General features: G+C 44.1%; 1 protein-coding gene across 1 annotated transcript in view; it reads left to right on the plus strand.

Annotated features, from left to right (window-relative positions):
- LOC146854247 (V-type proton ATPase 116 kDa subunit a 4-like) overlaps positions 1-16,996 on the plus strand; it is a 2,520,670-nt gene that overhangs the window by 1,086,728 nt on the left and 1,416,946 nt on the right. The window contains exon 9 of the mRNA XM_085651038.1: positions 8,916-8,998. Within this exon, the coding sequence (XP_085507164.1) occupies positions 8,916-8,998 (83 nt within the window). The remainder of the gene's footprint in view (positions 1-8,915; positions 8,999-16,996) is intronic.

Here is a 16,996-nt window from a genome sequence, read left to right on the forward strand (position 1 = left end):
GCCTCTGGTCTCTGGCGGAGTCCGGGCTCCACATCAACCTTCTGGAGCTTTGGGCAATCCGTCTTGCACTGAAGGCATTCCTTTCTTCTGTCAAAGGGAGAGTAGTGCAGGTGTCCACAGACAATCCCACCGCCATGTGGTACTGCAAAAAACAGGGAAAAGTGGGGTTGTGGACCTTATGTCAGGAAGCACTTTGTCTCTGGAAGTGGCTGGAACATCAGGACATGTCTCCGGTGGTTCAACACCTGGCAGGTTCTCTGAACGCCAGGGCGGACAATCTCAGCCGCCGGTGCATTATGGATCACGAATGGCATCTTCACTCGAGGTGATGCAAGGTATCTTTCAGCAGTGGAGAGAGCCTTGGTTAGATCTATTTGCCACTGAAGAGAACGTGCAATGTCAGCAGTTCTGCACATTGGAATTTCCAAGGCTGCACTCGCTTGACGACACTTAGTCACAAGTAGAGTTGCGGTCTTCTATTCGCCTTTCCGCCTATAACACTTCTACCCAGAGTGCTGAAGAAGATCAAGCGTGACTAGGCCCAAGTCATTCTTGTGGCACCGGACTGCGCACGAAGATCCTGGCATCCCGAGCTCTTGCACATGGCCATCGATCCTCCGATCAGACTGCCTCTTCTGGAGTACCTTCTGTCACAGCAACAGGGGACGGTCCTGCACCCGCACCTGTCCAGCTGCCACCTCCTTGCATGGAGATTGAGCGGCGACAGTTGACAGCTTTTGACCTTCCTCCCGAAGTCTAACGTTATAGTGGCAGCCGGGCGTTCCTCCACCAAAATGGTATATGCCTGTTGATGGAACAAGTTTGTGGCATGGGCTGTGCTCTGGGCACTCTAAAAGGCTATCTTTCGGCCATTTCAGCCTTTCTTCGGCTTCATGACCAGCCTTCTCTTTTCAAGTCCCCTATTGTAAATCGCTTACTTAAGGGCATTGCTCACGTGTATCCTCTGATTCCTTTTGTAATGCCTCAGTGAGACTTGAACCTGGTTCTGACTTATCTTATGTGCACTCGTTTCGAGCCGCTATATAACTTTCCTCTTAGACTTCTGACACTTAAAACTGCCTTTCTGGTCACCATCACCTCTGCTCGCAGGGTGAGTGAGCTTCAATCCCGTTCTTCAAAACTTTTCCTGGCTGTTCATCCAGACAAAGTTGTCCTTCGTACTAGGCCTTTTTTTCTTCCCAAAGTTGTTACGTCTTTCCACTTAGAGGAGACCACCTCTTCCCACCCCACAATCTTTCTAAAGAGGAAAGGCTCCAACATCTGGATCCAAAACATGCGCTTTTCTTCTATCTGGATCGCACAAAACTGTTCTGGGTAGATGACCAGCTCATTGTTGGCTATCTGGGCGCTGTAGGAACCTGGGTTTCTGTTGCAGTAACCCCCCCCACTTTTTGCCAGACTACTGATGCACTTTCACTTGATGTGCCCTGGGTCCCTGCCAATCAGGTTTCCAGGACCTGTGTTCTTTTCCCAAAACTAACCCAATTGGCATCTCTGGCCACAGGTAAATGGTACCACAGGTACCCAGGGCACTGTGACCAGGGAAGACCTCTAAGGGCTGCAGCACTTATTATGGAACCCTTAAAGGCCCTCTACCTTCACACACACACACACTGCCTTTGCAGGCTGCGTGTTTTGGTGCAGAACAAAGTGAAGAGTCGACATGGCACACATCCCTGTGTGCCATGCCTGCAACCCACTGCCCTGGCATAGATCAGTCACCCTTCTAGCTGGGTACCCTATGCCAGGGTGAGGGTACAGGTGCATGAGCCCTGTACCCCTACAGTGTCTAAGTACAGGGTCAGACTGATTTGCATATGGCCATGTCTGAACTGGGGTGGCAGAGTGGACTAAAGAACGGTGATGGATTAAACCCAGATCAGTTGACTGGGGGTGAGTGCTTGCAATGTTCTACACTCCGTCCATCATTTCCTTTGGTTTTTGCTTTGTTCGCCATAAGTTGGCAGGGTATGCTCAGACGTGAGTCCCTTGCTCACTTTGCCACTGGATTCAAGCAAGCCTGGCTGAAGACGGCTGAAATGCCAGAAACCGGTCCTAGGAAGCTTGTTTCCGGTCCAGGAAAGACATGGCTTGGCAGTTCGGGCTGGACTGGTCCCATGAGGCACAGGGTCAGACTGATTTGCATATGGCCATGTCTGAACTGGGGTGGCAGAGTGGGCTAAAGAATGGTGATGGATTAAACCCAGATCAGTTGACTGGGGGTGAGTGCTTGCAATGTTCAACACTCCGTCCATCATTTCCTTTGGTTTTTGCTTTGTTCGCCATAAGTTGGCAGGGTATGCTCAGACGTGAGTCCCTTGCTCACTTTGCCACTGGATTCAAGCAAGCCTGGCTGAAGACGGCTGAAATGCCAGAAACCGGTCCTAGGAAGCTTGTTTCCGGTCCAGGAAAGACATGGCTTGGCAGTTCGGGCTGGACTGTTCCCATGAGGCACAGGGTCAGACTGATATGCATATGGCCATGTCTGAACTGGGGTGGCAGAGTGGGCTAAAGAACGGTGATGGATTAAACCCAGATCAGTTGACTGGGGGTGAGTGCTTGCAATGTTCAACACTCCGTCCATCATTTCCTTTGGTTTTTGCTTTGTTCGCTATAAGTTGGCAGGGTATGCTCAGACGTGAGTCCCTTGCTCACTTTGCCACTGGATTCAAGCAAGCCTGGCTGAAGACGGCTGAAATGCCAGAAACCGGTCCTAGGAAGCTTGTTTCCGGTCCAGGGAAGACATGGCTTGGCAGTTCGGGCTGGACTGTTCCCATGAGGCACAGGGTCAGACTGATTTGCATATGGCCATGTCTGAACTGGGGTGGCAGAGTGGGCTAAAGAACGGTGATGGATTAAACCCAAATCAGTTGACTGGGGGTGAGTGCTTGCAATGTTCAACACTCCGTCCATCATTTCCTTTGGTTTTTGCTTTGTTCGCCATAAGTTGGCAGGGTATGCTCAGACGTGAGTACCTTGCTCACTTTGCCACTGGATTCAAGCAAGCCTGGCTGAAGACGGCTGAAATGCCAGAAACCGGTCCTAGGAAGCTTGTTTCCGGTCCAGGAAAGACATGGCTTGGCAGTTCGGGCTGGACTGGTCCCATGAGGCACAGGGTCAGACTGATTTGCATATGGCCATGTCTGAACTGGGGTGGCAGAGTGGGCTAAAGAACGGTGATGGATTAAACCCAGATCAGTTGACTGGGGGTGAGTGCTTGCAATGTTCAACACTCCGTCCATCATTTCCTTTGGTTTTTGCTTTGTTCGCCATAAGTTGGCTGGATATGCTCAGACGTGAGTCCCTTGCTTACTTTGCCACTGGATTCAAGCAAGCCTGGCTGAAGACGGCTGAAATGCCAGAAACCGGTCCTAGGAAGCTTGTTTCCGGTCCAGGAAAGACATGGCTTGGCAGTTCGGGCTGGACTGTTCCCATGAGGCACAGGGTCAGACTGATTTGCATATGGCCATGTCTGAACTGGGGTGGCAGAGTGGGCTAAAGAACTGTGATGGATTAAACCCAAATCAGTTGACTGGGGGTGAGTGCTTGCAATGTTCAACACTCCGTCCATCATTTCCTTTGGTTTTTGCTTTGTTCGCCATAAGTTGGCAGGGTATGCTCAGACGTGAGTACCTTGCTCACTTTGCCACTGGATTCAAGCAAGCCTGGCTGAAGACGGCTGAAATGCCAGAAACCGGTCCTAGTAAGCTTGTTTCCGGTCCAGGAAAGACATGGCTTGGCAGTTCGGGCTGGACTGGTCCCATGAGGCACAGGGTCAGACTGATTTGCATATGGCCATGTCTGAACTGGGGTGGCAGAGTGGGCTAAAGAACGGTGATGGATTAAACCCAGATCAGTTGACTGGGGGTGAGTGCTTGCAATGTTCAACACTCCGTCCATCATTTCCTTTGGTTTTTGCTTTGTTCGCCATAAGTTGGCTGGATATGCTCAGACGTGAGTCCCTTGCTTACTTTGCCACTGGATTCAAGCAAGCCTGGCTGAAGACGGCTGAAATGCCAGAAACCGGTCCTAGGAAGCTTGTTTCCGGTCCAGGAAAGACATGGCTTGGCAGTTCGGGCTGGACTGTTCCCATGAGGCACAGGGTCAGACTGATTTGCATATGGCCATGTCTGAACTGGGGTGGCAGAGTGGGCTAAAGAACTGTGATGGATTAAACCCAGATCAGTTGACTGGGGGTGAGTGCTTGCAATGTTCAACACTCCGTCCATCATTTCCTTTGGTTTTTGCTGTATTCCAGAAATAGGCGGGGGGTCACAGTCACAAAGAGTGCATTGGGGGCCATGTTGCCCCTTAAATATTCAGTCATAATAGCCCCATGCATGGCTATTTTAACTTTTTTTTGTGTGAAAATAGAATTTCAATCTCTTTGGGGCTGCTAATGGGGGCAGTTCATCTGTCCCTAGAAGAGATGGGGCCACCGTGCTAAAGTACCTGAGAAGGGGGAGGGGTGGACAAGGAGCTGGATGTAGGTCCAGTGGATTGTGATCCCGAGTCGTAGATAAGTTACTAAAGAGAGTCACTGTTCCTGAGATAGGAATTAGAAGAAAGGGTCAGTCGTTTTTGAACGGTGGAGAAGAGTCGGAGAGAGCCACAAGTTAAGGTTGTCACGAGTGGATTGGTTAGGCGAATAGTCAAATAAACATATTAATGAGTTTTGCCAAGCAAAATAAAATTCAAATAGAACATGAGCAAATAATCATCTAATCATGAGCCATACTCATGGTGTATAAGTTGACATATCTTTTTCATATTATGATACTGTGGTCCACCAATTAGGGACCACAAGTTTGCACTGAAAAGGACCTACTTCATTGAATTTTGAATTATCTGTTTTTCTTTCTTTCCCCTTTTTTGTCGTTATAGATAAGGACCACTGTTTGGGTCATTGCAGTGGCACTTTCCTTTCAATAAGGCCACCGCACAATCCCTCTTACGTATCATTTCCCTACGGCCCTGAAGAAGTGCGTAGGATCTCCTCCTGAGACCATTCTATAGCACGAAACATGTCAACCTTATTCCCTTTATAATAAAACACCACACTTGTATAGCTACTGAGGGTCATAACTACTCTTGCGTAGCACATAACCTTTTAGCTATGACAGAGGGATCACCTTGATTAAATTAGTCTACCACAGATACCCTCTAGTTATTTTTAAGTTTTACGCTTCACTTAACACGTCGCAGAGACCCGCACACACCTTACGGCTAGCTCAATAAAAGATCTCCGATAAAGTGAACCTTTTGGGGACCCATAGGGCATTGCAGCATCGGCCCAATGAGTAGCATCGTCAGATGATGAAGCATGACATCTTTCGGGGTGTATGAGGGCATCAAGTAAGAGTCTCTCCGGCTCTTCTCCACCTTTCAAAAACGACTGACCCTGTCTTTTAATTCCTATCCCAGGAACAGTGACTCTTTTTAGTAACGTATCTGAATACACTATACCAAGGTAAGGTCTAGTGTGCACAGTGTCCAGTGAGTCCCTAGAGGTATAGCAGAGGCTAAATTAAGTAAGTACTAACAGCTCTCTTTGTGGTAGTGTGGGCAAGCAGTTAGGCTTATCCAGAGTGTGTGTTAAGCGTTTAATGTACTCACTCAATCAAGACTGATGGACTCACCCAGATACTGAATCCAGACCAATTGGGTAAGTATAAAAAGGTATACTTGTATTTTATTGCTAGAACCAAGCCGGACTTGGTACAGGTAGGTAAAATATACGTGGAATGCAGGACTTCACAATTAAATACAGTTATGATAGAATTTTGCAAAAGTTACACGTTGGTAATGATTCAGAAAGCAGTTTGCATTATACAATAATTACTTTTAGAATATTTTTAGTTACTTTCAGATTACTTTGAGTACTGGGGGTGGTATGCCTAGATACCACACGTAAGGTTCTTACAATACATGGTAGGTAAGACTTCTCATACTTTGCAGTTTAGTTCTCTTTTCTCCATCCAAACATGAGTTCAACACTTGGAACATTTGAGGCCCGAAATCTCATAACATGGGTTCCAATGGGAGAAAAAGTGTTAGCAGTTTCTCAGGTAAGTACCTGACTTACGAGTGGATTTGTTGGGGGTTAAGACCAAGGTTCTCCAAGGTCTAGATGGACACTTGAGTTGCACCACAAGCGGCACTGGGGCGCGCGGGTGCAGATTGCAGGGGCACAATGTTAGCCAATAGGGCTAAGAGGGCCTTCGGTTAGGGACTGCTGACGAATAGACCACTCGGGGGGGGGGAGAAAAACTCCTGGGGTTAAGGTCAGCACTGCAGGGGCCAACGACCATCACAGGAGCTGCACCACCAGCAGCACTGGGGCGGCCGGATGGAGGGTGTCAAAAAGACATCAGGGACCCTCAGCTTTTCAACAGAGACCATCAGTTCGGAGAAGTTGCTGCAGGCTCAGGCAGGGAGGCTTCCTGAAGGGGGCCACCGGCTGGAGAGATAAGTTGGGATCTTGAGAGGGATGCCTGGTGACCGTCGGTTGGGCCACCCATCGCCGTGGGGCGTCTGGTGCAGGAGTGTCTTCCGGCATCGGAGTTTCTTACCAGTTCCGGTCGGGGGACCCTTCTGGTTGAGGCTACAGGCATCGTCTTGATGCTTGAGGAGGTTGGGGATCACAAGATCCAAGGTCAGGATTGCTGGGGGAGACCTCCTCGAGGTATTGGGCCACTCGAACTCGGGCCATGGGCATCGGGTGCAGACTGGTGCAGAATCACAGGGTCACCTGAATCCAGATTCTGGTTTTGGAGTCTTTTCTTGAACAAATCCGATACCCATGGGAGACAGAGTCTGTAAGGGGAGTACAGGGCAGGTCATCTGGGCTCTGGGGGGCTGCTGGACACACCAGTTTCTTCACTTTAGGCAGGTCGGATTCGGGACAGGCTGGTAGGGCTGGGCCAAAGCAGTAGGTGTCCTCCTCTTCCTGGGTCAGCACGGCTATTCGTTCCTTCTTCTTTCTTCCTTGACTCGGAGGAGGCAAGGATCATGGTTGCCACTAAATACTAGATTAAGTGGTGTTTAAAGGAATGTGTAGGTCGGACCGATAGTTACCTTTCTTGGAGTGGATACACCCCCTATTATGCCACACTGCAGTGGGTGGGGGCATGAGCCTCTTCCTGATTGGTTGGGTCCCCTCATCTTCTAGATGGAGGGAACTGATATGTGTGCTTCACCTCGCCTCCCGCACCTGTGGGGTGAGGTTGGCACACCTCTCCCCCTAGCTTGGTTTTCCCGCCGATTTTCCCGTCCAAAAGTGGGAGCAGTTGGGGGGGGGGGTGAAAAGCAAGGACAGTGCATAAGGGCGGCAGGCCTTTGAAGCTTCCCCTTGTGGACCCATACTGGGGGAGGAGGCACATCACATCTGCCCAAGATGGGCTTTTTTTCTGGATCCAGAGAGCGGAGGCTCTCTTCTCAGGGGTCCAGAATCCTGTCTGGTGGTGGCAAATGGCAGGCAGCCGTTCAGGAACCAAACTAGGGCTGGTCGATTTTCAGGGACCAGCTCTAAAATGCCCTCTGAGTGCATTTTACAGTAAATCCCACACTGGTATCAGTTTGGGTTTACTGTGCTGTTAAGTTTGCTACCAAACTTCTCAGTTTTTAGTAAAGCCATTATGGAGCTGTGGAGTTCGTAATGACCAACTCCCAGACCATATACTCTTTATGGGGGCCGATTCGCAGAACTAACTTGAGACAAAATCCTAAACTTACTACTTTTGGTATTCACAGAAGTTAGGATTTTGTCTTAAGTTTGTCTTAAGACAAACTTAAGACAGACTTAAGACAGACTTAAGGCGGACTTAAGACAAACTTAAGACAAACTTAAGACAGACTTAAGACAGACTTAAGACAAAATCCTAACTTAAGTCTGTCTTAAGTCTGTCTTAAGTTTGCCTTAAGTTTGTCTTAAGTCTGTCTTAAGTCTGTCTTAAGTTTGTCTTAAGACAAACTTTAGACAAAATCCTGACTTCTGTGAATACCAAAAGTAGTAAGTTTAGGATTTTGTCTTATGTTAGTTCTGTGAATCTGACCCACTGTGTCTAAGAATGGATTTAGACACTGTAGGGACACAGGGTTTATGTCACTGTGCCCTCACCTGGAGACTAGTGAACCCTGCTAGAGGGGTGACTTACCAAGGCCTCAGGCAGTGGGTTGTAGGCATGGCACACAAGGAGGTGTGCCATGTTGACTCGTCACTTTTCTCTGCACTAAAACACGCAGCCTGCAATGGCAGTGTGTGGGTGTGAAGGTACAGGGCCCCTAAAGGCCTTCCCTAGGTCACAGTGCCCATGGTACCTTTAACAAGGGACTTACCTGTGGCCACATAGGTACAGTTTTGGTAAAGAGCACTGGCCCTGGAAATCTGATTGGCAGGGACCCAGGGCACATCAAGTTGGGTTGCCTCAGATGTCGGGCAAAAAGTGGGGGTAACCATGGAAAAAGGGTCACTTTCCTACACCAATCATTTTCCTGTTTTTTAAAATTATATATGGACCATGTTTTTAAATGTAAATTAATGTAATTGGCCATTATAGCCTCTTTTTTAAGCTTCAAAACGTTTTAATAAATGTAAGTGCTAACCCTGACCTTCCAGAAGTAAGGCAAACATCTACACTTAAGAATATATATTATAAAGAAGTGGTCCAGGATCCCCACACGCAGTGTTTATGATTTCAGTGGAGAGTCCCCTAAGAGAGAACTAGGATTACAGGTAAGAAACCATTCCTTCTCTCTTATTTTCATATGCAACTTGTGGAATCTTACTCTTTGATGCATAGATGAGTTGGCTGAATGGGTGGTTGAGGGAAGCCTATCTACCCACTCATGTTTTCTTATACTTTCTCCATTCTTCTCTTACCATGACTTTACAGAAGGAAGACACGAAGATGAATGCTTTCTTCATCATGTTTGATGGCGAACAACTGCATAAAAAAATTGTGCGCATTTGTGAAGGGTAAGATCTCAAAGAAACATCTTTAACTGTGCTGGACAGAGATAATTTGAGCAATCTGGCAATTGTGGAGGCTTGCTGGGAATAGCTCTTCAAATGGAAAGCTAGAGAAACCATTCATTAACCCTAGATGCCTTGTGCATCCCTGTCACCTATGAGATTAATTCAATCTCGGAACAGGAAACATTCACAAAAGAATTCTGTTAATATAAGCCCCACCCACCAATAGCTGGATGCTATAAAAATGGCTCTTGTTCTCTGTATCCTTCTACTTTATTTCCTGCCTCAGAGGATTTAAGAAATAAGCAACGTTTTCAGGTTAATTTTTTAGCACTTTGTTTTCCCAGTTTCTCTGTGCTCTTTGCTTGCTGACAAGCCAATCGGATTTTGTTTGCTGAGCTTACTGTTCAGCCAGCAGACCCCATTTTAGGTCCCCACTTAGAACTTTATGCTAGTTGAACTGGTCGTGCTGTAGACAAATGTGCACTGCCTCCTACTTAAACTGAAGCACTGTTCGTTTGCTTTCTGAAAAAAAGTTCCTTTATTGAGCTGCTGCTTGACTGTGCTCTGCTTTTATGTTGTCTTTAAAAATGTTAGCACTTTGATTCTTCAGCAATACTTAGATCTACCTATTTCCCTATTTTAATTATTAAGGCTTTAGTTTTTATCTTCAGACTCACTTTTATAAAATTTTACTTATTGGCAGAGGTGCAACCTTTTGTTTACTCGTGAGCTAGTGGCTCTTAAACTGAACTCATGTCAAGCTGAACGACGCTGGTGTGCCAAGTACAATCTAGGCGCTATTGTGGCTATTCACAAGGCCATCTTACACTTTTGAGTAAGTAACATGTGTGTGTTTACTCTTACACTTTTAAGTACCTTTACTTCTTTTGACTATTCAACATTTATGAGTGCAAAGTTAATCAAAAGTATAGAGTCACATGTCTCCATTCCCTGAAAAAGGGAGTGAATCCAAATGTACCCACTGTCAAACAGGAGCAGTAATACGTCCAAATATTAAAGGTACCAATTTAAAATAGAATCCCACAGGAAATAATGTTAAACTAAATACATTTTTGGAAGATATATGTATACCCCTTATGGTCAGTGGTGACGTTGGTGCACGGGGGAGGCGTGAGATACCCATAGTGACAATAACTGTGTCTTCCCACCAAAAGAAACAGCCACTCCAGAGCAGTAGATGCAAAAGTACTTTAATGGTGGCACACCATTCAGCGCGTTTTGGCCAAGAAGGCCTTGATCATAGGTGCTAAAAACACAGGAAATACTTCAATATGAAGAAACATAACAAAAGACAGCAACAAAGACAACACTTGATAAATCAGTGAGACAGTAAAACTAAAACTGATCCATTTTCAAACATATTGTACTAAAGGTTATCAGTAAATGATCAGTAATAAAATTCTAATGTCAATCAATCAACACTTAACGAATCATAATCTTATCCGACATGATTAACATTTTCAGGCAACCGAAAATAAAAAAATAAATGAGTGCATGACTGTGGACTCCTGATAACCTGCAACATGTTACCAGGGTGGTTAGAACTCTTACTTATTTCGCAAAAGCCCAAACAGATAATACCCTTGTGGGCAAATCAAATCAAGTACAAGAATAGATTAATGTAAATACTCAACAACAACTCCATTGAGGTGGCATAATCTGTCAAGGGAAAAATTAAATGCATATGCACATATAAAAGGCAATGTTGTACCCAAGAGGGCTAGTCTCACTTAGTCCCGCCCATGTGGGCTTTCAAGAAATCATAATGATACCGCTGTACAATATTTAGCTGACAACACAAACAAATGCAGCATAAATTCAACGGAATACACAAATGTAAAAAAAAGAAACAGGGCTTTCCTATCGACTTGATCTCAAATTAATTCAAGTTTATGAAACTGTGCAGATATAAAGTAATGAAATAACTAACTGTGAAAACATTAACACTGATAAACTTAAAGTACTAATACATGAGCTGAAGATTAATTTATACAAGACATTCTTTGGGTGTCTAGATGTATGTTTAGGTCTTCTTCGGTATTGAGACCTTGAGGTGCCTGTATTTCAATCTTCTTAAATGCAATTCATGACTGCCACCTCTCACCTTCACTGGTATTCTAACAATGCCAAAGAAAGTCAAAATATTTCTTTCACTTTTTTGTTAAAACTTGAAATTTCTAGCACCAGGGTAGTGACAACATGTGTGTTGAATGGAGTGTATACGTTCTGATACTCTTTTCTTAGGAGAGTGAATGGTACTGCCAATGTATCTTTTTTTGCATGTACACTGTAGAACATAAATCGCATAACCAGGGTTGCATATGAACCTCTTCATTATACTTCTACTAGTTTCCGATAGAACAGAATATTCAAAAACATTTTTGCTGTTCAGTTTACTGTTTTACATCTCATACAAGTGTAGAACCACAGCCGGAGGATCACTGATGCCAACATTGTCACTTGTGACATAATTGCTACTCAGTGTATCCCTAAGGGACCTGCTTCTCCTAAATGTTGCACTGAGATAATCAGTAGTTAAAAGAAATTGGGATATTGGTTGAGAGGGTGAAAATTTTACTCAAGCAAGAACCATAATCCTTCTCAGGGTGAACCACAAAAGTCACTAAATTAACCTGTGCTTAAACCTCTGGTAACTTTGCACAAAGCAGTCAGGCTTAAGCTAGAGGCACTGTGTTAAGTATTTTTGCAGCACAAAAACTGGCATAAAGTGAAAGCATAACACAAAAAAAAAATCTCAAACCAATTTACAAAAATAGAGCAAATTTTAATAAATAAAATGATACCCTAATGACAAAAACCAATCAGTAGACACAAAGATATGCAGTTTTCATTTTTTTAAGATAGTTTTAGAACCAAAAAAACAAAGTGCCACTCGCAGTCATTTGGTCATGCTAGGCCTGGGAAAAAGAGAAAGTTTAGGCCGATTGCCATGGAGCAAGGACCAGATACAGGGATCAGGTTAGTTCTACTGGGAACGTTATTTTCCCAAAGTCTGGTGTGAAGAGTACAAAACTTTAGAATTTCTCCTTTTATTGTAGAGGAGATGCCAGCCAAGCGTCCAGGACCCTACGAGGTACTCCTTCAAGATCAGAAACTCGATCTATCAGAGGCCAGCAGTACTCAGACAGGTCCATTTGCAACAGGCAGCAGGATAGTTGCAAGGAAGCTTATGGAGATTGTGTGTAAATGAAGCTCAGAACAGGAGGCCAGCCAAATGACTCTTGCAGTCACTCAGATAGCCTGGAATAAAGGGAGCAGGACCATGCTTCCTTTGAAGAGAGATGTGCAGGCCTCAAGCGGCAGAGCAGCACTATGGCGAACATGGCAGGCATCAAGCAGCAGGGTTGTCCTCTAGGGATCAAGGCAAAACCTCAAACAGCAGGGCAGTCCTCTGAGGAACAAGGCAGGTCAGAACAAGACCGATTTCAAGCAGAAGGACAGTCCTCAGGAGAACAAAGCACCTTCTCCTGTAATATCTGCACGTCCAGGAGTGTACTGAAGAGAGGCTCAGGGGTCAAATATTTATATCTGATACCATCCATTCAAGTGGGGAAATGTTCAAGTCTACCCACACATCTGTCAATGAGGGGACAGCTCCTGCTGATTATCCAAAGGTTGTTGGAATAAATCCTCCAAATTCCAAAGTCGATGCGTAAATGTTCCACATTTTATTAGTTTTAAGAATAGGGAACCAAATAGCGTAAGAATTGAACAGCCAACACGTGTTTTGCCCATCTGGCTATCCCACCAGGGGCTTTCTCACAGCATATGTATTAGTATATATTCATCTATATCCTGTTGACAATAACGAAAAGCAGTAATCTGCAGGCGTCTCTGAGGTCACATCCGGTTCTGGAAAGTTCCTTCCTTACCCTGCCAAGGCTCCAAAACGTTTAGGGTTGACCAAAGGCTAGTGTCAGGTTTCATTGTGTGCGCTCGAGGCAAGCCCTTTGAATATGAATTGGGCATGGAACATCTCTGCCCCAATGCTCCTGCCTACACCTAGTCCCCTATTCTTCATTTTCTAAGCCCAATGTGCATTCTTAATGGGGGAGGTAATAATACGCTAATTTTGGCAGGAAAGCGACAGCTTCCTAAAAGTGGCATTTTCAAAATTCTAATCTAACATCCGACTTTACTATTAAAGAGGATTTCAACATATAATTCATTTGAGTCCAACCATGATATTTCTTCCTGCTCCGAATCAAATGTTAGCACTTACTAAATGTAAAAATGTAACCCAATGTTATCCAGTGGTAGTGATAGGCCTTACAGTAGTGAAAAATGAATTTAGGAGTTTTTTACTACCAGGACATGTAAAACGTAAAAACAAATGTCCTACTTTCTAAATACAATGCAACCTTTCCTATCGGCTGTTTAAGGCCTACCTTCAGGGGTAGCTTCCATGTAACAGGAATGTTTAGGCCTGGCAAAACCAGTAATTTAGATCTTTGCACTTTTTTTTCTAAAGCTTTAAGGGATTGGGGGGTGACTATTACTATGGTTTCAAAAGCTTAAAGCCCAAGAAAACTAAGTTTCTGAGGAAGGCAGTGAGGCTTTTTTAAGTCCACTTCAAAGCCTAAAATCTATGATAGCCTGAAATGGTGGGTACTAGAGAAAATCCAACCTAACCCAAGCGGTGGGTCTTTGTCTTCAATCATGAATCTGAGGGAATGCAAATGGATCCATCTTTTGGACACTGTTCATGCTGGATTAAACGAAACAGAGGATCTCTCTAGGCAAATCTCCTTATTATGTACTGGCTAAGAGAGATGAGCACACAAGGGCCTACAGTTTTATCCTGAGTACAATGTTTACCCTTTTCGATTCTAGACACAGAATGCAAATTATTTAATTTATGGTTGATGTTTACATGCGTTTTTCACTAATTAAGAAGAACGTGTCTTCTTTACAATTTGTATATATTGCAGAAATTACATGTGCTATCTTTGTACCGGTCCACCAAAATATTGTGTGTAACAAACATATATGGAATGTACAATATGGCTAGGATTATTTCATGTATTATCCTCTATAGCCTGTATGTACTGACATAAACTATAAGTACATGGCTATATAATTTAAAATGTCATAGAATGTATTAATTTGCAATTACATGTGCATTATGGCTAGGATTGTTTCATGCACTGTGTCCTATTGTCAGCATGTACTAACATAAATTATAAGTCCATGGCTATATATTTTAAAATGCCCAAAAATGTATTAGTTTGCAATTTTGGATTTACTGACTGCACAAAAAACTGGTGAATTAACTGAAGATGTTACAAAATGTAGTATGTTGCAGTTATCCTTTCTATGCACACAATGGAACATTACATTGTTGGGATAGAGAATGCCTCTACATAGGATGTCCTAAGCAACCAGTACTCTCATTTTCCTATCACGTTAAACAGCGTGCTTCAGTCACACTTGTAAAGTTTAATTCTAAGACGGTCATCTCGGATTCAAACAAGGCATGGTGTTCTACACTGGATACTGTTTTACTGCAACCTTTATACTTGTAGACTCGGGTGCTACATGTTTTGAAATATGGGGAGTGAGAGCTCTTTTTGTCTCCCCAGCTCAGATGCTTTTGTAAACATAAGTGAAGGTTTTTCACTCATCAATGTTCTACTGCAACATTTAATTTTGCGTACTCGGCTGCTATTTTGCTTTGAAGGAGGTGAGAGCTCATTTTGTATTCCCAGCCCCACTTCCAATTTTGAGCACATCCCTTATTTCTCGAATCGGGACGATGCATGTAGGAATCTACATTCCTGACGTGCCAGCAGTCCACGAGGACGTCAGCTGCACACCTGCCTGCAGGCATAAATTAAGTCAATCACCAGCGGTCTCTCTCCCTGAGAAGACGCGCTGTGTGCTACGCTGCTTTTCGCACGGATTAAGGTACAATTAGAGTCGCATAACTTTTAATTTACCAAAGTATGCCAGTGATAGGCAATATTATTGATTTCATTCCTTTGCCTACAGAATCCACGGAAACTAATTGTTCTGGGATTTTAGGAGACTATAGCTGCATGGAGGCGTGAGTGCACCTGCCCATTTCAAGACGAAGGTGACGACTTCAAACGCTTCGCGCTGGAGGTCAGTTATCTATTCTTACAATTAGCCTGGATACGATGTTTACCTTTCACCAGGGGCGTAGGAGACACTAAAATTCTGGGGGGGACAGGGACAACCTTGTGCACTTTCCAGTGACCCTATACAAATCACCGCCTGTTAAACAAATACAATTGCATACTTTCGAAGTGAAATATTGAGAAAAGCAGGCATGTAGTCACAGTTTGCATGTATGCTTTATTGTTATTTACATTCATATAGGAATGGGACCAAATTTTAAAAAAAACATATATATGAATCTTGCATCTTAATGCACAAAGCAAACAAAGGCCGCTGACTTAGGGTGGGGGCGTCGTGTTTGCAAGTGCATTATGGTTTGAAAAGTACCTGCTGCTGCATTCCTGGTCTCCAGCAATTTTCAGGCAACAATAAAAATGTGAAGATAACTTTGGTGATTAATGTTCTTTTTTTGAGAGAGACCGAAGGCTTGTCTAGTGAAAGTTTTAATTCAAAAGGTTAGTGAGTTACTGCTTTTGTCTGAGATATTCTTTTGGTATTTGAAGTTTATAAGTTAAAATCCTAACATTGAACAGTGAGCTATTAACCGTCATCAAAGAGCTGCATAAAAACTTCAATGTATAGATTAGAACGTTGTGATTTTTCCCCAGTCTTTCCCTATCCTAATGTTGGAAAATGGGTTCATTAGGATAGAAATCAATTCTGATTATTGAAGAGAACCCCCCAACTATGGTGTTATGTTTTACATTCTGAGTTTGTGTTTCTCTAGTGTTGCAAAGCCGCCCTGGGCACTCCCCAACTTTTTGCTGACTGGTACTGGTGGTACCTGACTGACTGACCCTGGCCTCTGCCTAAACAGCCAGTGCTATTCTGAAAGAGGCATTTAAAAATACAGTGAAAACACCTACATACACTAGGGTGCACTATGGGTTAGGGTACCCCTATGATTGGCATGACCTCTCCTATAAGGCCCTAGTACATAATAGGGCAGAGGGATTAGAACTACTTTTAAGTCCCTAGAATATAATAAGGCATGGCAAGTTTAGAGGCCAGCAGCCCTTTCTGCGCTTGCATGTGTGCACTGCTGAAGCCTGAGGTCAGTCTAAAAGTAGCCCTGTGTTATAGGGCTGCTTTTAAAATGCAAATTGTGCCCAAACTCGACTTTTGGATTTGGGGAACTTACAAATTGATCAACTACAATGTTGGGGCAAAATTAAGTGGAAAAATGTTTTCCACTTAACTATGGCTGTATCATATTTGCCACATAATACATCATCTGCTGCATAATCTAACGATTTCCTCCAAAACAATTTTGTAGCTCAAACGGATCCCAAATTACTAAAAGAAATGTGACTTGTGTTGCTGTGAAGTTTAGGGCCCTTTGCAAAGGTTAGTAAAGAAAACACTTCCTAAGAAAACAATTGGTCCCATACACTCCTAATGACACTCAAATTAATACCTGTAGGAGAGTGTAGTATGCAATCAATTCATACAACCGAAAATGTATAATTTAAAGGCACATTCAACAGGGAAATCTCATAGATAAGAGGCCAACCAAAGTCAGTTAAATTGCAAACATCAATTTATTTCCCGCTGAATCATATTCATAAAATGCAAACTTAGGGTCTGACTACGATGGCAGGCGGACTTCAGTACCACCGCCATCGAATCGGGGAATGGGACCGCTGGCCTTCAAGGTGGAGGCCCCACGATAGGCATTACAATGCGACTGCCACTACGGTGTTCGCAGTGCCTATCTTTTACATTGCAGCAGGTGCTGCTGGCTGCATCATCCGCCGCAAAGTAAAAAAAAAAAGGAACATGTTAAATATATCGGTGCCTGCCACATGGTGCAGT

This window comes from Triturus cristatus, chromosome 4_1, assembly GCF_964204655.1.
Source record: "Triturus cristatus chromosome 4_1, aTriCri1.1, whole genome shotgun sequence".
NCBI lineage: Eukaryota > Metazoa > Chordata > Amphibia > Caudata > Salamandridae > Triturus > Triturus cristatus.